The 23,192-nt window shown below is 40.3% G+C and overlaps 1 protein-coding gene across 4 annotated transcripts in view; it reads right to left on the minus strand.

Annotated features, from left to right (window-relative positions):
* LOC6052736 (cadherin-23) overlaps positions 1–23,192 on the minus strand; it is a 244,791-nt gene that overhangs the window by 111,520 nt on the left and 110,079 nt on the right. The window contains exons 2-7 of one of the 4 annotated variants that reach the window (XM_038248958.1): positions 20,646–21,457; positions 20,452–20,587; positions 20,186–20,385; positions 18,482–20,128; positions 17,844–18,085; positions 17,235–17,787 (exon numbers count right to left, since the gene is read on the minus strand). In XM_038248958.1, coding sequence (XP_038104886.1) covers positions 18,020–18,085; positions 18,482–20,128; positions 20,186–20,385; positions 20,452–20,587; positions 20,646–21,404 — 2,808 coding nt within the window. In that variant the 5' untranslated portion in view covers positions 21,405–21,457 and the 3' untranslated portion in view covers positions 17,235–17,787; positions 17,844–18,019. The other 3 variants (XM_038248959.1, XM_038248957.1, XM_038248960.1) reach the window with 3 other exon arrangements.

A 23,192-nucleotide genomic window follows, 5' to 3' on the forward strand; every position in this document is an offset into this window, starting at 1 on the left:
ACAAGGATGATCGACGCGTTCGTATGCTGAGAAGTTCTACGCGTTCGTATGCAGAAGTTTGTGATGGCAAGATGGGGAGTGGCAAAGTCATGCGGGAGGTTGGACAGGTAACGGTGTTGATGTTGTTGTAAAAGGTCATATCAATGAGGATCAAGTCGAATTAAAACGCAAGTTTAGTAACGAAACATTCACGTAAAACAAATTACTAAATCAAAATGTGGAATTAAGCGAAGTAAAGATGATTGAAATGCGAAACATCAATTATGGAACAAAAAATGCAAGTTGAGATCATACTGCACGTCTGAAACTATTGAAAAGGAGAAGATCATGATAAACAAATGATAACATCATCCGATGTCATTAATTTACAAAAGCCAAAGTTGCAAATTACACGAAAAGACAATTTTGGACAAACAACATGTTCTAAACATTTGAAAAAAAAATTACATCAACCGATGTAAATTATTCGAGAAAGTCAAATGTGCAAATTAACTTGAAAAGTCAATTTTGAAAAAATATTGGATTTACGATCAATTCCACATTACTCAGCAAATGAGAAGTCAATGCACTCTCAAAACTGACCATAGTCAACTCACAGCTGGGTTATGAAGCATAATTCATGATGGAAACGACAATTGCATTAATCGACGAAATTCAACACCTTAGCCTCGAAAACTGATCAATTGACCAAGTCACTGTGGAATGAATAACCTCACGATAAAGACGATTTTGATGGAAGACGACGACGATAACAACCAGCCGATCAACACAGCTCTACAACAACAACAAAATTTGCTTACAGTGGGAAAAATGCAATGATTTTTTTAGGATTGATAATGAAAATTAATTTCAAATGCAAGTTTATTTAAATCAGTTTCAACGAAAATATTTTTAATAGAGAAGTTCAAAACGGTAATTCAGGTAATTTAACAGGACAGAAGATCAAAAGAGTAATGAAAATAATTTTACAGTAGAAAAATTAAAAGAGCAATTATAATTATAAAACAATTTACAAGAAAGCACAAGAAGAACAAATTGTAAACCGCGCGATCACTACACCCGACAACATTCTTTCCATAGATGATCATTTCTTTCAGACGATCATCTAGCTGATAAGTGTGGGGGAGATTAACCGAACCAATTTTTTTAATCAATTTTTATAGCCAGCCATTTAAATATTTTTATGATTTTTGCAAAGTAATTTTCACAATTTAAATTATTAACTTTGGGAATATTCTTCCAACCTACAAATAACTTTCGATAGATGTTTTTAATGGTTTTCAAGAATACAAACATCTAGCTGGTAAGTGTGGGGGAATGCAGCGACCTCAAATTTAAATCATTAAATTTGTCCATTTTTCGAACCTCACCACAGTTCTGACCATGCGCGCTTACGCAAGCATAAATAATTTTACCCGTCGACTCGCGTTGCGCGACAAATAATTAAGCTTATGTACAGGTGTGGATCATGAGTCATCCTCACTTGAAAAGCCCTTTATTAAATTTCGCCAATTGTTAGGCAATCAATAAAATGGTTAAGCTTTCAATTATGAATGTGCGATGTTATTCCACAGGGGAAATTGAGGGTGTGGCTTAACCAAATTCATTGGCATGTTTGTTCAATGGAGAATTCGACCTTCTCATTATTGACCAACATTTTTGAGAATGTTTGAGGAACATAATTTTGATATTCCAATAACATAATTTAAAGTTTCACGACAATGGTTCGAACCCATGACTTCCGATTTTGAGGTGTACTCACTACACCATACGGAAAGTCATGAAGAATTGCAGAGGTCTGCACAATTTAATTCATGAGGTTCATCGATGCTTCTCATCGGAACGGACAACTTTTAGTAGAACAAAATTTAGTAGAGTTTTCGGGGACTGACTATAAAAACCCCAAAATTCTTGAGGAGGGCAGTTAGTTCCAGAGTTAGTTCCAGAGTTAGTTCCAGTCAGTTCCAGCCAGTTCAAGCCCAGTCCAGTTCCAGATCCTGAAGAAGCCCCAGACCAACCGGACCCGCCAGCAGCCACCAGTAGCAGAGGCCCCAGTCCAGCCGGACTTAGCGGTGGAGGCCGCAGTCCGCCGGGACTTAGCCGCTGTGAAGAGCCCGCCGGGACTTAGCCGCCGTGAAGAGTCCGTCGGGACTTAGCCGCAGAGAAGAGTCCACCCGGGACTTAGGAGTTCGGGGTCTGGCATGGCTCGGCGAAGAGGTCTGGAGGACAAGTCTGGCTTCAACGTAGAGAATTGGCACGACGAAAGTCTAAATGAAATTAGCAACAAAAAGTTGAGTGATGTGATCGTGCGCGTAGAAGTTGAAAGTGTTACCGCAAAAATGTAATCTTCAAAAAGTGTAATATACAAATAAGTGAAGTTAACTGATCTGTTTTGACTCTACAAGTAAATATCACAAAAATCCTGAAAGCCTAAACCGCTCGGGCCGTTCATCGTCATGATGGTTATGCCTGTAGCATTACCACTGCACCTTTTTTATACCTTTAAATAGATTTTCTGAACTTTGAAAAGATAGAAATGGTCACTCATGGTCACTATTTTTTAAAATCGTAAAACTGCATATATTTCGCTAAAATCAAAATTTCGGTGGCTGTATCTTGAAAACCGAGTTTTTATCAAAAAATCTTTTAAGTACTTTTCGATTGGAAATTCAATTTTACATTAAAAAGTTATGTCAAATTTGTTTTTGAATTATATTTCGATTTTTTTTTCAAAAATCACAATTAAAAAAATCATAACTCAGCGGCAGATTCTTTGACCATGTTTCTCTATGGCTTGGATGCGGGTTTTTGTCCCCTAAAATTTCGGAAATCAAAAATACGTATTTTGGGAAATTGAGTTTTCGTGAAAAAAAAGTTGTTTAAAAAATCTGCAATTTTTTTCCGTGTGCCTATTTTTTCTCAATAGTCCTCAACAATACCTACAACTTTGCCGAACACGCCAAATTGATCAGAAAATTTACTTAGAAGTTACAGCTGTTTGAATATTTACGTACCATTTTTGTATGGACAGCAGCCAAAATTGTATGGAGACTTGTATGGGTGAGCCAATGACACAAAAAAGCTTCTTTGGTCATAGGGAAGACCTCCACAAATTTTGAGGCAAATCAAAAAATACAAATAAAATCCATTTCCGGTTTTGGTAGAGAATTGCTCCACGACAGAAGGTGGATCGAAGCTAGAGAGCCTGGATCTTATTAGAGAACGGACATCTCAAACCAAAAGTACCAATCGAAGCACGAGAACTGTCAAACGGAGGTACCAATCTAGCATAATACAAAGGATTTTGCTCGATTGGTACCTCCGCTTGACAGTTCTCGTGCTTCGATTGGTACTTTTGGTTTGAGATGTCCGTTCTCTAATAAGATCCAGGCTCTCTAATCGAAGCAAGCCGTGCGCGCGTGTTTACGTTTGTAAATTTCACTCCACGTTTTTTCTCGTATTCAAAAAATCTGTGAATTTTCTTCCAAAAATTGAAATTATGGTGATATCTGGTGGAAAAGTTGGTGTTCAAAGTAAAACGGTCAAGGCAAAGTGATTTCCAGCAGAAAATTAGGAGCACAACCTTCTGGATTTTCGAAAAAGGAGTATGGTGTCAGCTCGAGCCTGTTGCAGAAGTCAAAGCTGATTCCCGGATTCCAACGGGGGAAATCATCACGGTCAGGATTATCCAGCAGCAGCAACTTATCAGCAGATGACGATCTTCATCCGGTACACTACACTTCCGGACAATGGATGGGCCCGTTGGAAACGTCATCATTCACAGCTACAAATCGGGATAAGGTTGACTGTTACAAGTTTATCGATGGGGGTTCAGCGGTTCGCAAGTTTAACAACAAATCGGGCAACTCCAGAAATTTAAATGAAGCTGGTCTTGAAGATATCATTATTCGGTGAGCCCGTTCCTTTTATAAAACAAAAAAAAAACCCCTCTCACTAATATTCTAACATTCGCTCACAACAATCAAGACATCCATCCAAAACAAACATATATATAAAAAATATGCTTATTAAATACGCGCTGATTTCTTGTCCACATATATGAAATCGGAAGTTCTTAATAACGTTTGTATCCGATTGATTCAAACGTTCTTTAGAGCGGGGCTTGTCGGTTCAAGCTGAGGTACCTCGCGTACGGCTAGCCTACGTAGAAATGGGTCACCGAAGCTCGGCAGAGCTAACACCCACCAAATGCCTATTTGCATGTATAGAATGGAAATCTAAAATATATGGAAACAACTCAATTTGTAAAAGCGGGGGATGGCGACCCTATTCCGACCTAAGCAAACTGACAATAGTCACAATAGCACGGTTGTCAAATGAGAGCCCACAACAAAAGCACTAACTGCCAGTGTCTTGCGAACCTTCGAGGTGAACGGACACTAGAGCTGCGGTATTTTTTACTACCTAAGCTCAGAGTTATTTCAAACAAAATTCACAGTCTTTTTAAAGACTACCTGAGTTACTTTCCAAAATTCTAAACAGTCTTTTCAAGACTAACCCCACCTGAAATTTTGTTGTATTTTACAAACGAAGCCATCTTTTTAAGAGAACTTTGATTGCAAAATGCGTCAAAACAAAGGTAAACGCAAATCTTCTGAAGATTTGGTCGTTACGTCGGTGAAGCGTTTGAACGCTAAATCGGCTAACGGAAACAGAAAAAGAAAACAGCCTCTTCTGAGGTCTGATTCTGATTCTGAAAGTGAGGTCAATCCTCCAATTCCATTGGCAAACGGTTTCGGTGTTTTATCCGAAACTGTGGACAAGATCCTTCTCCTCGTACTGAGCCTACTGCCGTCGAGAAACGAGTAAAGGCTCCGCCAATTGTAGTGACTTCCGTCTCCGATTTGGCCAGCTTTCGAACGCAACTGAAGAATTGCAAGGAAACTTGCAATTTGAAGGTTTCGTTCCAGCTTGGTCGAAGAGGAGAATGTCGCTTGTTGACGGAATCTTTACAAGATCACCAAACTTTTGTTGGTTATTTGAAAACCACAAACACAATTTCTACACGTATGAGACCAAGAATGCTCGTCCATTCAAGGCGGTCCTGAAAGGTCTCTCCAACGACTTGTCGGTGGATGAGATCAAAAACGAACTTAAGGTGTTGCTTGGCTTTGCCCCATCCCAAGTAATACCAATGAAGAAAAAATCAAACGGGAATATTTCTCGCTTTGGTTTGACTTCACAATTTTATCTGATTCATTTCAACAGAAATGAAATCAACAATTTGAAACTTTTGGACAAAGTTCAGTTTTTGTTCCATGTACGGGTAAAGTGGGAGCATTTTAAGAAACATGGCGGTAATGGCCAGAATCTGACCCAGTGCCGGCGTTGCCAGGCATTCGGTCACGGTACTGATCATTGCGCCATGGTTCCAAAATGCATGGTTTGCGGGGATTCTTCTCACGATAAGGACAATTGTCCCGTGAAAGAAGTCACCCAATTTAAATGTGCAAATTGTGGTGGAAATCACAAATCAAATTTCTGGGATTGCCCCATCAGAAAAAAGGTTCTGGATTCTCGTGCTAAGCATCAGCCGAAATCCAAACCGAAATTTTCTCAAAGTCAGGTTGTACCTGCATCTTTAAATCAAACGTTCGTGCTGTCTCACTCGAACAATGCTAGAAATACCCCTACCGTGGAAAAGTTAGGTAATAGCAATGGTATTTCTTATGCCAACGTCGTTTCGGGTTCGGGTTCATCCACGAATTTTAAATCCTCTACCAATTTTCAAATTGGGCAGGTACCTCAAATTTCATTTGAAAATTTTTCTGCTGGCAACGCTTTGGGATCTTCTGATCTCGGCGATGTTACGTTCGAAAAAATGACTTTTTTGCAAAACTCACTGTTTGGTTTGATTCAAACAATGAGTAATGCTACATCCATGATGGAAGCTATCCAGATTGGATTAAAATTTGCGAATGATGTTGTTCTTACCCTGAAGTTTAATCATGGATCTAAGTAATTCCATCAATATTATGAATTTTAATGCTCGCTCTTTAAAAGCGAAAGAAAATGAATTTTTCAACTTTTTACGAGTTCATAACGTGCATGTTGCTGTTATAACCGAAACATTTTTAAAAACTGGCACTTATTTGAAAAGTGATCCAGATTATAAAGTTATAACCAATAACAGAATGAATCGAAATGGCGGTGGAGTTGCAATAGTTATCCACCGTAGTATGACTAATAGCACGTTACGTTACTTTAAGTTAAAAGTTATTGAAAGTTTAGGCATTGAACTTGAAACTTCTTTTGGGAAAATTATGATTGCAGCTGCATATTTACCATTCCAATGCACTGGGGAAAATAAAAATTATTTCAAAGGGGATTTGAATAAACTTACTCGGCATAGATCTCGATTTTTGATCATCGGTGATTTTAATGCCAAACACCAATCTTGGAATAATTCAAAAGTAAATTCCAATGGTAAAATTCTATTCAGAGATTGCACTTCTGGTCTTTATTCGGTTTTATACCCGAATGGGCCAACTTGCTTTTCTTCTGTTAGAAATCCATCAACAATTGATTTGGTTTTGACAAATCAAAGTCAGTATGTTGGTCCTTTAGTGACTCATGCTGATTTTGATTCTGATCACCTTCCAGTAACTTTTTCACTTTCTAATGAAGCAGTTATCAGACCCAATAGTTCTGTGTTTAATTACCACAAAGCTAATTGGGACAGGTATCAGCATCATATTGAGAATAATTTAAATCATGATTTTGTTTTAGAAACCAAAGCTGATATTGATTCAGCCTTGGAATCTTTAACTAATGCAATTTTGGATGCTAGGAATATTGCTATTCCTAAAGTCCAAGTCAAATTTGATACTCCTATTATTGATGACGATCTTCAGCTTCTGATTCGTCTGAAAAATGTTCGCCGAAGACAGTATCAACGTTCTCGTGATCCTACACTGAAGCGAATTCAAAAAGATTTGCAAAAGGTTATTGACCACAGATTCACTCTCCTGCGAAATGAAAGTTCGCAAGAGATGTCGAACAAATTAAACCTTATTCCAAACCTTTTTGAAAACTTTCAAAGGTTCTTAATGTTGAGATGGCAACCACTGCCCCATTACCTTTGCGCGCTACTGCGCCAACAGAACTGTCAGCAGATGTTCCTGTTTACTTTGTTTACAATAAATCTTAGTCTTTTAACAACCGCTCTAAACGTAACACACGTTTTTTAATTATCCTCCTGTAAGCCATCCGAACCTCTTTTAGGTTATGGGCCCAGCCCGTTGCTAATCCGGGTTGTCGTTTCTTAGTAAACTTGTCGGGATGTCGGAGGACGCGGTTGTGCGCGAGGATCGCTACCATGTCGCGCTGTTTGACGGCAGGAACTTTGCCGCGTGGAAGTATCGAGTTCTGGTACTCCTGGAGGAGTACGAGCTGGACGACTGCATTCTACACGAGGTTGGAGAGCTTCCTGAGCTGATTCCGAAGACGGAAGATTCGACGACGGTTTCGGCGGACAAGGAGAAGAGGCGGAAGGAACAGCTGAAGAGAAGGCGGAAGTGCAAGCGTTTGTTGATCGAGCGCATTCACGATTCCCAGCTCGAGTACGTTCAGGACAAGCAGTCGCCGAAGGAAATCTGGACGACGCTCAAGAATGTGTTCGAACGGAAGAGCGTCGCGAGCCGTATGCATCTCCAGCGGCAAATCCTGAGCATGCGATTCGACGGTGGCCGTTTGACGGACCACTTCTTGCGCTTCGACAAGCTGGTGCGTGAGTTCCGTGGAACCGGGGCCGTAATGGACGACATTGACGCGGTTTGTCACCTCCTGCTGACGCTCGGTTCGGCGTTTGCTACCGTGGTGACGTCGATTGAGACCATGGCGGAGGAGAACCTGTCGATGGAATTCGTCAAATGTCGGCTGCTAGACGAGGAGACGAAGCAGAAGGGTTTGGGCGTCGATTCGCTCACCGCCGGGAACGAGGCTGCTGCTTTCTCCGGAATGAAAATGCAGAAGAAGATCCGCTGCTTCAGCTGCAAAAAGGAAGGCCACAAGAGTGTAGACTGCACGGAGAAAAAGAAGAGGAAACAACAGTACAACCAAAAACAACACGGTGCAAAAGCAAACGTTGCTGGCACGAGTGAGCGAAACAGTGTTTGTTTTGTGGGCGTGAGCGGCGGCGAGCCGCAGAAAGTGCAGCGGCGGGTAAAGTGGTTCCTTGACTCCGGGGCGTCGGACCATCTGGCGCGAGAGAAAGAGTTGTTCGTCGAGCTGCACAAACTGTCGAAACCGATCGAGATTGCTGTGGCCAAGGACGGGGAGTTTATTGTGGCCGAACACGCTGGCACTGTGAAGATGTTTTCTGTTGTGGGTGGCCGGTCCGTCGAGTGCACTGTGAAAAATGTTCTTTTTGTTCCGCAACTGCGCTACAACTTGTTTTCCGTGGTACGGATCGAGAAAGCCGGGATGCGGGTTGTTTTCGACGATGGTAAGGCGCTGATTTACCGCGGCGACGAAATTGTTGTGTGTGGTGCTCGACGTGATAAGCTGTACGAGCTGGATTTTCGTCCTTTCGATTGCGAGAAGTCGCTGTTGTCTTGTGGCCGCGTTCAGAGTGATTCTGTGTTGTGGCACCGTCGATTTGGCCACCTCAACGAGAGAAGTTTGACAGATCTCGCGCGAAACGACATGGTGTCAGGGCTGACACTGACAGTCGACAAAGGAGTCGACCAAACGATTGTCTGCCAGTCGTGCATCGAAGGTAAACAAACACGCAAACCTTTCACCACGCGGGGTGGTAAACATTCGTCTCGAGTTCTCGAACTAATACACTCGGACGTGTGTGGTCCTATTTCGCCGCATGGATTGGACGGTAATCGATTTTTTGTGACTTTCATAGACGATTGGAGTCATTTTACCGTCGTGTTCCTGATGCGATCGAAGGACGAAGTGCTGGGCTGTTTCGAGCAGTACGAGGCGCTGGCCACGGCGAAGTTCCAGACGAAGGTTTCCCGTTTGCGGTGCGACAACGGTGGCGAGTACACCGGCCGGCGTTTCAAGCAGTTTTGCCGTACGAAAGGGATCCAGATCGAGTTCACCGTTCCGTACACACCGGAACAGAACGGGACGAGCGAGCGCATGAACCGGACACTGGTCGAAAAGGCCAGGACAATGCTGCTGGATTCGGGACTGGACAAGCGTTTCTGGGGGCAAGCGGTGCGAACGGCGGCATATTTGCTGAACAGGAGTCCTACCAGCGCAGTTGTTTACAAACAAACACCGTTCGAACTTTGGGAGAAGAAAAAGCCGGACGTTTCGAAGCTGCGAGTTTTTGGGTGCGAAACGTTTGTACATGTGCCGAAGGAACTCCGAAAGAAGCTGGACCCGAAGTCTTGGCGTGGTTTCCTGGTCGGTTACGCTGCGAATGGGTATCTGGTCTGGGATCCGGTCAACAAACGAATTGTCACTGCTCGAGATGTGGATTTTGTCGAAACCAAAACGACCGTGAAGAAGAACGACCAGCATGAAGTGGAGCAGTTCGTGGTGTGCCCGATTCCTGACGAAGCTGAAGAACCTTTCGCCCCTGTCGCGCCGGCCGAGCGCGAGGGAGAAGAAGAAGTGACGTCCGATGAAGAGTTCGGCAGTTTCGACGACGACGAAGAAACTGACGGCGATCAAGAAGAACTGGACGCGGGAGGAGTTCCCGCCGCAAAAGAAGGGCCTGTCGGAGAAGATCCTGAAGTCGGTGCCGACGCTGATCCAGGTAGACCGCCGAGGGATCGTACAGCTCCATCCTGGCATCGTGATTACGATATGGATTACGCTGGTTTCGCCTTGTGTGCTACAAGTTTCCTTGACAACATTCCACAAACGATTGCTGAGCTGATGAAACGGGACGACTGGTGCAGATGGAAATCTGCCATTGACGAGGAGATCGATTCGTTGGGGCGCAATAAAACTTGGACCTTGACGAAGCTCCCCGCTGGTCGCACGCCGGTCACCTGCAAGTGGGTGTTTCGTGTGAAACGCGGTGACGGAGTTGTGGCCGACAAATACAAGGCGAGACTGGTGGCTAGAGGCTTTAGCCAGAAGGTGGGATTCGACTACACGGAAACGTACTCCCCGGTGGCGAAGCTGGACACGCTGCGACTGGTGTTGGCGCTGGCACATCGGCAAGAGATGCACGTTCACCAGATGGACGTAAAGACGGCGTTTTTGAACGGGATCCTGCACGAAGAAATTTATATGACGCAGCCTGACGGGTTTCAGCAGGGGAAGGACCTCGTTTGCCGACTGCATCGTTCGCTGTACGGGCTCAAACAAGCGTCGAGGGCGTGGAACGAGCGTTTCGACGAGTTCATCCAGAAGCTGAAGTTCGTCCGTAGTCCTAACGACCAGTGCCTGTACGTTCGAGGAACCGGAAGAGAGCAGATCATCGTAGTACTGTATGTTGATGACATTTTGGTTGTTGGGTCGTCGCTGAAGCTGGTGAAGGTCGTGAAAAAGTGCTTAAACGGAGAATTCGAGATGACGGACGCCGGCGAGGTGGGACAGTTTCTTGGATTGACCATCGATCGGCAGCCAGGGTCATGCGAATCAGTCAGCGGCGGTATTTCGAGAGTTTGCTGCAACGGTTCGGCATGATGGAGTGCAAACCGACGTCGACGCCGATGGAGAATCGTTTGCGACTGGAGAAGGGAGTTGAAGCGCAGCGTACCAGCAAACCGTACAGAGAACTCATTGGCTGTTTGATGTACGCGGCACTCACCACGAGGCCGGACCTGTCTGCTGCAGTAAACTACTTTAGCCAGTTCCAGGCATGCCCGAATGATGAGCATTGGATCCACCTTAAACGGGTGCTCAGGTATGTCAAAGGAACGCTGGATGTCGGGCTTGTCTATCGGATCGAGAAGGAGGCACCGTTGCTGGAAGTCTTCTGTGATGCTGACTGGGCGAACGACCTGGTCGATCGACGATCGGTGACAGGGTGCATCTTCAAACTGTACGGTTGCACGGTGAACTGGATTACCCGGAAACAACCAACCGTTTCGTTGTCCTCGACGGAAGCTGAACTTGCAGCGCTGTGTACCGCCGCGTGCCATACTCTCTGGATGGTGCGGGTGCTCCGCGACTTGGGATTGAAGCCGGACGGGCCGATTTCCCTGCACGAGGACAATCAATCAACAATTCGGATTGCCGAGGATGCGCGTGATCACGGGAGGCTCAAGCACATCGACACGAAGTTTCATTTCTTGCGAGATTTGATCAACGAGGAGTGTTGGAGTTAAAGTTCGTGCGTTCTTCGGCACAGCAGGCCGACATGATGACCAAGGGCCTTCCGGTGACTTCCTTCAGGGAGTTGTGCACGAAGATCGGGCTTGGACGGTGCTGTGGTTGAGCAGGGGTGTTGAGATGGCAACCACTGCCCCATTACCTTTGCGCGCTACTGCGCCAACAGAACTGTCAGCAGATGTTCCTGTTTACTTTGTTTACAATAAATCTTAGTCTTTTAACAACCGCTCTAAACGTAACACACGTTTTTTAATTATCCTCCTGTAAGCCATCCGAACCTCTTTTACTTAAGAAACCTCAAAAACCAATCCCTTCTTTAAAAGATGGTGATAATATTCTATTAACTAATGGGGAGAAAGCTCAAAAACTTGCTCAGCAGTTTGAGAGTGCTCATAATTTCAACTTAAATGTTCTGAGTCCTATTGAAAATCAAATTTCAATAGAATTTCAGAATATTGTTGAACAACAGTTTTCATCAGATGATGTTTTTAATACGGGTCTGAATGAAATAAAATCTATTATCAAAAAATTTAAAAATATGAAAGCCCCTGGTGAGGATGGCATTTTTTACATTTTAATTCAAAAATTACCTGAAGCAACTTTAAGTAGCTTGGTCAAAATTTGCAACAAATGTTTTGATTTGGCATATTTTCCCAGTAGTTGGAAAAATGCTAAAGTAGTTCCGATTTTGAAACCGGATAAAAATCCTGCTGAAGCCTCAAGCTATCGGCCCATTAGTTTGCTTTCATCTATTAGTAAATTATTCGAAAGAATAATTCTTAATAGAATGATGACGCACATTAATGAAAATTCAAATTTCGCTGATGAGCAGTTTGGATTTCGCCTTGGGCATTCAACTACTCATCAGTTGTTGAGAGTTTTTAAATTTGATTCGGAGCAACAAATCTGAGGGCTATTCTACTGGCGCTGCTCTTCTAGACATAGAAAAAGCATTTGACAGTGTTTGGCATAAAGGTTTGATTGCAAAATTGAAAAGGTTTAATTTTCTGATTTATATCGTTAAAATTATCCAAAATTATTTGACGGATCGTACTCTGCAGGTATGTTATCAGAATAGCAAATCTGATCAACTACCTGTACGTGCTGGCGTCCCTCAAGGAAGCATTTTGGGTCCAATTTTATACAATATTTTTACTTCTGACTTGCCTGATTTGCCCCCAGGATGTCAGAAATCACTTTTTGCTGATGATACAAGCATCTCCGCCAAAGGTAGAAGCCTTCGTGTCATCACAAGAAGATTACAAAAATGCTTGGATATTTTCAATTCTTATTTGAAAGAATGGAAAATTACTCCAAATGCTGCAAAAACTCAACTTATTATTTTCCCTCACAAACCAAGGGCTGATTTTCTTAAACCAAAAAGTCATCACATTATAAAGATGAATGAGATAAATTTAAAGTGGGAGGATCAAGTGAAATATCTTGGACTTGCTTTTGACAAAAACCTTACTTACAAGGATCACATTGAAAGTATCCAGGTTAAATGTAACAAATATATTAAATGTTTGTATCCACTTATAAACAGGAATTCTAGACATTGTCGCAAGAATAAACTGTTAATTTATAAACAAATTTTCAGACCTGCCATGCTTTATGCTGTGCCGATCTGGACAAGCTGTTGCTTAACCTGGAAGATAAAACTTCAGAGGATTCAGAACAAAATTCTGAAAATGATTCTGAAACTTCCTCCCTGGTTCAGCACCAGTGAACTTCATCAATTAGCCGAAGTTGACACTTTGGATGTTATGTCCAATAAGATAATTGAAGCATTTCGACAAAAATCATTGCAGTCTTCAGCTGCATTGATCCGCTCTTTATATAGTTTATAAGTTAGTTTTAAGGTATCCCTTTTCCCTTTTGTACATGTAGGACCTCCTACATTTGAAATCACTGAATAGCGAAAGCTACAATATTTCATGAATAAATGAAAGTTGCTAGTATTTAAAATTGAGGTGGAAAGTCATCGATTGTGATTGGACACTCAATAATATTTTAACTGAATGAATGTACATGGAAGAGAAAATCAAAATAAATATAAATTAAAAAAAAAGCACTAACTGCCAAATGGTAGCCCATAACAAATCATTGTTTGGGGTTTTGATTTAAAATTTCTTGCAACCCGAGCATGGGTAAATAACAAGGGAAATGCGTAATAATACCTTTCTCTGGTATCAATACCAAATTTTTGTATTCCTGGACCCTTTAAAATTTGTCTTGAGGATTATGCAAGAGCAAAATCTGGTATCATACCAATTTAAGGTATTGTTTTGATATTGCAAAATTGCAGAATTTGTCAATGGTCGAACACCACATATTGGTATTCTTTTGGTATTACGCTAAAATAATGTCTCAAAGCGAATGCTTTAATTGAAAACCGGCAATTTCAAACTTGATTTTAAAAGAAATGACTTGAAATTGTTGAAAATTTTCTAAGTCAGGATGGCACATTTTGGTATTATTTTGGTATTAAAGTGTTTTATCAAATTCCTCTGAAACTATGGGAAAATTTTGACCAATTTTGACAAAATAATTAATTCTGCACTAAAATGATGTCTCAAAGCGAATGCTTTCATTGAAAACCGGAAATTTCAAACTTGATTTTAAACATTTTGATATACCCCTACAGAAATGACTTGAAATTGTGGAAAATTTTCTAAGTCAGGATGGCACATTTTGGTATTCTTTTGGTATTACAGTGTTTTATCAATTTTCTCTGAAACTATGGGATTTTTTTACCAATTTGGACACGATAATGAATTTTGCGCTAAAATGACTTGAAAAAAAAAACCAAATACTTTGAAAAACGAGTCAATCGAAAGATTATTGAATTTTAGTTAATTTCAATCCAGTTTTATTTTAATAACACTTATTTTTCAATCTTGTTATTTTTCAGAATCTTCAAGAACTTCATGCATAGGCCGTTCATCAATGACAAATGCATTCGGTGTGGTGAAGAATATCACTAAGAACAACATGGAATCATCAGGTGAGTAGATTTGGCTGTTGGATATGGATCATTTCCGTTTTTTCACTAACTGCAACTGCTGCACTAAAAATGGTATGAAAATACCAAATTTTGGTATTACTTGTGCAAATATCAGCGACCAAAATGTGATCTTGGTTGCCCAGTAATAGATGGTAAAATACCATCAAATCATACCAAAATCATGTATGTGGAAGACCACAGGAATACCAAAATATGATTTTCCAAGGGCGGGAATACCTAAAAATTAAACCATGGCAATACCAAGTTTTGGTATTCAAGCAATGTTCAAACATTCAGAAGACCTCAACTTGGTATTGAAATGGTTTTATTTTGAGGTATTATTTTACCCTTGGAATAACATGGTTTGGTATTGTTGTGCCCTTCCACATACAAGACTTTGGTATGATTTCATGGTATTTTACCATCTATTACTGGGCAACCAAGGGCACATTTTGGTCGCTGTTATTTGCTCAAGTAATACCAAAATTTGGTATTCCCGTGTTATTTACCCCTGCTCGGGAATTCAAACGGTAAATATCTGAAAAAAAACACGTGAATTGTGTTGCTGATGGTAAATTCTATCATATACTTGGAGATTCCATCCCAATATTGGCTGAAAATTCATATCGAAAAAAGTGATTTTTCTGTTTACCTTTTTTTGCTTTTTTTCTTTGGGTAGATCAAACAGTGCACCCGTACACTAAGAATCGGCATTACACATTTTTCAATTTGGTTACACATTTGCATGATACTTTTGAGTTTAACCAGGATTACACACTTCGTGTTACCAAAGTAATATGTATAATCAGGGCCTCGCCTCGAAACGTCATAAAGGAACAAAAGCTGCGTACCGAAGAATGGCGGAGGACGCGTTGACGTTTTGGAATTTTGACAGTCTGGAACGGATGAATTACCCTAATATCGCACATCATAAATACTGTTTCAGGGTAATTTGCTAATTTGTTGATGTGTGCCTTTTTATGAAAATTACTTTTAAAAAGTGTTCTTTCCCGAATTTAACATTATAATAAATTGTTATTATAGTTTGATAGCGTTATACCATTATAAATTCAATAATTAAATTTTGTGTTGTCTAAATTTGGGAGACATTCATCATTTCATACACTTTTTGGAAAACTTCGAAACAAACGTGGGCAAATCAATACACATTTGATTTTATTGCCTAAAATTAAATAAATATATCAGTGCTCCCGAGCAGGGGTATAAAACACGGGAATACCAAATTTTGGTATTACTTGGGCAAATAACAGGGACCAAAATGTGCCCTTGGTTGCCCAGTAATAGATGGTAAAAGCATAAGCATAAGCATATGCCCAGTAATAGATGGTAAAATACCATAAAATCATACCAAAGTCTAGTACACTCAAACCCCGATGGTTTGACACCAACTGTTGTCAAACGAACGGGGTCACGTTTTAGTTTGACACCCAATTTACACGGAGATCACACACACTATCAAACGATTGTTTTGATAGTGTGCGTGAGCGCCGTGTAAAAAGTGACAGTTCGTCACTTTTTAGTTTGACTTTGACCAACCAACGGGGTACAAACTAAAAAAGTGTCAAACGAAAAGTGACCAACCACCGGGGGTTGAGTGTATGTGGAAGGGCACAACAATACCAAACCATGTTATTCCAAGGGTAAAATAATACCTCAAAATAAAACCATTTCAATAACAAGTTGAGGTCTTCTGGATTTTTGAACATTGCTTGAATACCAAAACTTGGTATTGTCATGGTTTAATTTTTAGGTATTCCCGCGCCCTTGGAAAATCAGATTTTGGTATTCCTGTGGTCTTCCAAACACATGATTTTGGTATGATTTCATGGTATTTTACCATCTATTACTGGGCAACCGAGAGCACATTTTGGTCGCTGATATTTCACAAGAAATACCAAAATTTGGTATTTTCATACCATTATTAGTGCAACAGTTGCAGTTAGTGAAAAAACGGAAATGATCCATATGCAACAGCCAAATCTACTCACCGGATGATTCCATGTTGTTCTTAGTGATATTCTTCACCACATTGAATGCATTTGTCATTGATGAACGGCCTGTGCTTGAAGTTCTTGAAGATTCTGAAAAATAACAAGATTGAAAAATAAGTGTTATTAAAATGAAACTGGATTGAAATTCATCAAAATTCTATAATCTGTCGATTAACTCGTTTTTTCAAAGTATTTGATCCCAACTTAGAGAAATTTAAACGTTTTAAAAAAAATCTTAGTGGGTATATAAAAAAAATTGAAAATCAGCTTTAACATTTTTTTATCTCATCACAATTTATTAAAAAATTCCCATAGTTTTAGAGGAATTTAATGAAACCTTTCAATACCAAAATAATACCAAAATGTGGCATCCTGACTTAGAAAATTTTCCACAATTTCAAGTCATTTCTTCAGGGGTATATCAAAATGTTTGAAATCAAGTTTGAAATTTCCGGTTTTCAATGAAAGCATTCGCTTTGAGACATCATTTAAGCGCAAAGTTAATTATTTTGTCAAAATTGGTCAAAATTTTCCCATAGTTTCAGAGAAATTTGATAAAACACTGTAATACCAAACGAATACCAATATGTGGTGTTCGACCATTGACAAATTCTGCAATTTTGCAATATCAAAACAATACCTTTAATTGGTATGATAGCACATTTTGCTCTTGCATAATCCTTAAGACAAATTTTAAAGGGTCCAGGAATACCAAAATTTGGTATTGATTCCAGAGAAAGGTATTATTACGCATTTCCCTTGTTATTTACCCATGCTCGGGCTAAGTGGTCGGAACCGGTGGAGTCGGGTCTTTTTGGTGCGTTGGAGTTGAAATCGACGAATTCTGAGAAGCTGGAGTTGAGCTGGAGTCAAAATCGATAAATTATCTGCAGTCGGAGTTATAGTAGGGTTAATTTTTATTAACGTTGTATGGGCGTTAGTGCTGGAGTCGTAAATCTCCAGAAGCGGGAGTTTTCGGATTCATTTCAAAACTATGTAGCCTTGTAATGATTTCTTGTTTATTACAAATTTCGGAGCAGATGTTTGGATATAACGTAGATAAATCAATATCTTTTAGAGTTTTATTGCTTGGAATCCTCAATTTCCTTGAAATAGGTACAATTTAGTGTTGCAACTTCTCTAGCTTTCGCAGCGGAAACATGACCGGAACATGAACCATTTTTTTCAGCGGAACGTTGCCTCGATCGGAGGGCGCAGCACTGTGCAATGGCGTTCTTGACCTTTCTCGTTCGCTGTTTGGCATCTTCTCCTGCTCTTCAAGCGGAACATTGCCCGGCCGATGGACGCAACACTTGGCACATTCTCCAGCTTCCGCAGCGGCAACATGCCCGGAACGTGCTCCAACTCCTCCAGCGAAACCTTTCCTTGTCCGGTGTACGCAGCACTGCACAGGCTCGTTCGCTTTTTGGCACATTCTCCAGCTTCCGCAGGGGAGATCTGTCGCGTCCAGCAGGTACTTTTTGCTGCAAACAAGCGCTACAAAGATTTATTTTCACTCATAATATATTAAAAAATCAACCAAAAGAACATACTTGCTAGTAGAAGACTTGCCATCCGCGTAGCTGACATAATCCATTGCTGTGGTCGCAAACACCGGCAGTATCTTGTGATTCGGCGAAGTTTCCACATAAATTCTAAGCATTTTACATTTAGGAGCAGCAACTAAAACACTTATTACTTTTGAAATCATGTTTACTCTGCGCAATGTTTATAAACAAACGCCGCCATATTGCCAAAGTTGTTCGGTAGCTTTTTTCAGGCCATCGCCGGGGCCCTGTGTATAATACTGATTCTTAGTGTTTGTTATCTGAACTTCCAAGATGGCGGCTACTTCGCTACCCCCTGGTAAAAAGCGACCGCGTGGTTCCGTTTTATTGGTTACACACACACACACACACACACACACACACACACACACACACACACACACACACACACACACACACACACACACACACACACACACACACACACACACACACACACACACACACACACACACACACACACACACACACACACACACACACACACACACACACACACACACACACACACACACACACACACACACACACACACACACACACACACACACACACACACACACACACACACACACACACAGAATTGCTCCACGGCAGAATGTGTCTATATGTCTAATACTCACCCGGATAAGACCATCTGTTGAATTTAATGAGAACGCTGCAAGGTAGTCATATTCGCTAAGCTTAACCAGTAATCCATCCTCAGACCTAGCTTCTGAATTGTTACCGTCCATATAGAAGCGTAACATGGGGTTTCTATCCAAGTCGTAAGCAATTAAACGGTACGCATAAGTGCCAACTGGTGAATTTTCCCTGATGGATATGGTTCCTGGCTCTAGAAAGTATGGCACTTTGTTGTTTTTGTCGATGATTGCTATGTTAACTTTGCAATAACTCCGAAGTTGTTGTTCGCCAATTCCACCATCCAGGGCAACCACTGTTAGTGCATACTCTGTAATTTTAGACTCAGTCAAATCTGGGTCAAGTGTTGCCCCGGTAGCTATCGAAATTATCCCTTTGTCAGGGCTGATGACAAACTTGTCGCTAGCTCCACTTTGAATACGGTAAACTATAAAATTATTCGGAGATGATCCATCCATGTCGATAGCATTCAGTGACAGGACAGAGCTGCCGCCTGGTAGATCTTCAGGAATCGATCGACTGTAGAATAAATTCGTAAACTGAGGAGGATGATCGTTTACATCCTGGACATAAACGATAACTGACACTTTCGAGCTCAGTGAAGGAGTCCCAAGATCTGAAGCTTGAACAGTAAGATGAATTGGACGAATGTTGAATATTCCACTATTAAGTAGTTCAAAATCTACATAAGTCTTAGGCTTTAGTTCTCCATTTACATAGTCTATGGTGAAATTTTCTTTGAACTGTCCTTCTATGATCTCATATCTTACTTCGCTATTCCTGGTACCATTTTGGTCAGCATCTTTAGCATGAATGATGAGAGGTGTTTCAAACGACATTTTATTTTCCATTAATCTGGCTTCATATGAATTTTGCAGAAATACTGGAAAGTTATCATTAGAATCCAAAATGAACACGATAACTTGAACGGTTTTCAGATTTCCCTTTCCAAAATCATCTCTTGCTTCTACGGTGAGATAATGCTTCTGGATAAGCTCTCGATCTAGTGCTTCGTCACCCTGAATTTTTAATGTTATAGCCCCAGTGACCGGATGTAAAGACAGCAAATCTGCCATGCTTCCAGATATATGAGTGTATCTTATCCCTTCTGTTCCAAATCTTCCCGAATCTATGTCAACAGCTTGCACCTGTGTTAGTATAACACCAATGACACTATTTTCGGGAAGATAACATTCGTACTGGGCCTTTTCATACTCTGGAAAATTGTCGTTTTGATCACGAATATAAACTACAATATCTGCCACATTATGCCTTCCCTCGTCGGTTATCTCTCGTGCGTGGATTTTAAAATTCATCGTTTTATTTTTTTCATAATCCAACAGACTAGGATTCGCTACTCGTAGAATAAACGTTGCCTCATTCACCGCCCTGCTTGGAGAAATTTCGAACGCGCCACCACCAGGCTCTAGATACAAATCAAATGTACCGTTTTTTCCTTGATCATAGTCAAACACAAAATTAAGTCCAAACGATAAAAATGTAACTGGCGTATTTTGTTGAGCATTTTCGTTGATTTCCAATTCGTACTTGTGGCTTTTGAATGTGGGAGACTCATCATTTACATCAGTTATCAATATAGTCAACTCGGTTTTAACTGATGGAGCAGGCTAAAAGTTAGAAAAAATAAGTTAAAATTAACACAAGTGCTAGTAAAGGATACAAACCTCTACGTCAGAAACTTCAGTGGCTACGATTTCTAAAATATATGCCGCTCTCATGCGATTTCGGGTGTCTTCACGATCTAGCTTTGCAGTAGTCACTATGGCTCCGGTCTGCCGATCAATACTGAATGGAGATCCATCGTTTTCAACAATCGAGTACTGGATGCGATTATTAACACCTCTGTCTCCATCGATAGCTTTGACTGTTTAATGAAACGATTAAAAAAGGATACATCAAAATAAAATTTATTCTGACATGCAAAATGTACCTGCAGTCACTTCTGTTCCCACAGGAGCATCTTCAGCAATGCGAGTTACGGAGGAGACAAGTATAAATTCCGGTAGCTGGTCTTCAACATCTTTCACCTTAACAAGCAGTGCTGCTGTGCCAGTGTTGACTCTTCCTGTGATATTTAAGAAGATTTTAATATGTTTTTTGGTTCAATGATTAGTAGCACATTACCTGAATAGCCCTGTCCTTGGCGAGAATTCTCAGCTGATATAAACTTTTCCTTTCATAATCCAAAGACCCTACCAATCTTATAATACCTTTACCATATGTTGTAGATATTGTGAACACCTCGTTATCTCCTTCCAGCTCTTCTAAAAAATATACAACTTGCCCATATGCTCCCTCGTCGCGATCTGTCGCCTCCACCGTGACGATAACTCCTGGAGCACTATTTTCAGAGACTTCAACAGCTGAAGTAAATGGCTTGAATATTGGTTCATTATCATTTACGTCTTCGACCAGCAAAAGTAAGCTTTGTGTTATTGTGTAATCTCCTAGTCGGCCGTCGCTCAGTGTAAGAACAAATTTATATTCGTCTTTAACCTCTCGGTCAAGCTCCTTGCTCAAATAAATGTTTGCTTCAATTTTACTTTTTTGCTCTAACCTTATCAAACCACTATCTACAGAAGGCCGAACCCCAAACGTGAGCGGGTCTCCGTCGGGATCATATCCTTTGACGCGGTATATGAGTGAATCTACGGGCGTATCCGATCCCTCTTTGAGCCGCAATACTATCTCTGGAGGACCATCTATCAAGAAACGGGGTGGTCTGTTGCACGAAGCAGTTGGTAACAAGATAAGTAACAACCCAAGTAAGATTTTCAATCGCACTTTCATAAATTTGTAAGACGTGGCCCGTTGCTTGCAAGCAACCAGTAGTATAATACTCAGTAAGAATAATGTCAAATTAAGACTAAATGTTAATTCCATTGTGATTTAATGCAAGGTTGCATTTATCCATGATAGTGGGTTATGTAGATTATCTGAAATAAATGAAAAATAAAACATATTTACTCCCGAGCTCGAGAAAAGAAAGAATTTGTATGAAAATTACCCCTTTTTCGAGCATGGGATAGCATGATCACTTCGAACCTAACAAAAATTGCATGTTTTTAATGGATACCGTATACCTGGGTGTTGGGGATTTGAGTATCCCCATTAAATTCGAAGCTCATCGCAGACAACTTCACTCCTGTCATGTGAATGATGCCGACCGATACCAACATGCACACCCAAAGGAAATATATAGCTCAAAATCTGCAACAGTGGACTTGCTACAGAAAATGTTACATTTTATAACATTTTTTGCAGCAAGCTCATAGCTCAATTTTGCCCGCGCGTAAACATGTCAGCGATCTGCAGTTCTCACCAACACATACAGTGAGTCAAATATTTGTCCGTACCCCCCATACGGAAAATGTTTGTGATATAAAAGTTCATAAATTACGACCAAAGTACCATGTTTTATACATCAATCGACGCGGCAGAATATCCTCTTTAAGACACTGTCATTGGATTTGCAAAAAACTTTTTCTAAAAAAATACAAAAATATTTTACTGAAAATAGTCAAAAAGAGGTCAAATAATTGTCCGTACCTAATAAAAGTACAAAATCTGATCGATTCAAGTGAATTCATTTATGAAATGTTGTTTCTGTGTCAAATACTAGTACCTCTAGCCAGTTTGTGACAACTTTGAACTTCTGATAACTTTGTTAAGTTAGTTTATATTGAAAATTGGTTTAAATTTAGTTTTTTATGTAAAACTTATCAAAACATTAGTTTATAATCAACTATTTTTATAAAATTGCTATTTTATGTTGTAAGAGTCTCTATTTAACAAGTTTTAACAATATTTGTTCGAAATATACATTGTTTTCATCTTTTTTATTTACATTTTTCGACCAAAAATACTGTTTCGGAACAATACCGTTAAACAATCCGGATTGTCCCGGAACCGGTTTAACCCCTCGGAGGGAAATTTTGTGGTGGTCAGATAGAGGACAAAAAACCCACCTCTTGCAATTTGAAGCATCCAATTTCGTCCACTACAGCCCGATTACGAGTCCCTAGTCTGAAATTTGAAATTTTCAAATTCCTCAAGCAAAACATTCTAACCCAGGCCGGTACAGAAATTCTCAGCACGGAAAGTGAAAATTTCAAATTTCAATCTAGGGACTCGTAATCGGGCTGAAGTGGACGAAATAGGATGCTTCAAATAGCATGAGGTGGGTTTTTTTGTCCTCTATCTGACCACCACAAAATTTCCTCCGAGGGTTAAACCGGTTCCGGGACAATCCGGATTGTTTAACGGTATTGTTCCGAAACAGTATTTTTGGTCGAAAAATGTCAATAAAAAAGATGAAAACAATGTATATTTCGAACAAATATTGTTAAAACTTGTTCAATAGAGACTCTTACAACATAAAATAGCAATTTTATAAAAATAGTTGTTTATAAACTAATGTTTTGATAAGTTTTACATAAAAAACTAAATTTAAACCAATTTTTAATATAAACTTACTTAACAAAGTTATCAGAAGTTCAAAGTTGTCACAAACTGGCTAGAGGTACTAGTATTTGACACAGAAACAACATTTCATAAATGAATTCACTTAAATCGATCAGATTTTGTACTTTTATTAGGGGTACGGACAATTATTTGACCTCTTTTTTTGACTATTTTCAGTAAAATATTTTTGTATTTTTTTAGAAAAAG

This window comes from Culex quinquefasciatus, chromosome 1, assembly GCF_015732765.1.
Source record: "Culex quinquefasciatus strain JHB chromosome 1, VPISU_Cqui_1.0_pri_paternal, whole genome shotgun sequence".
Taxonomy (NCBI): Eukaryota; Metazoa; Arthropoda; class Insecta; order Diptera; family Culicidae; genus Culex; species Culex quinquefasciatus.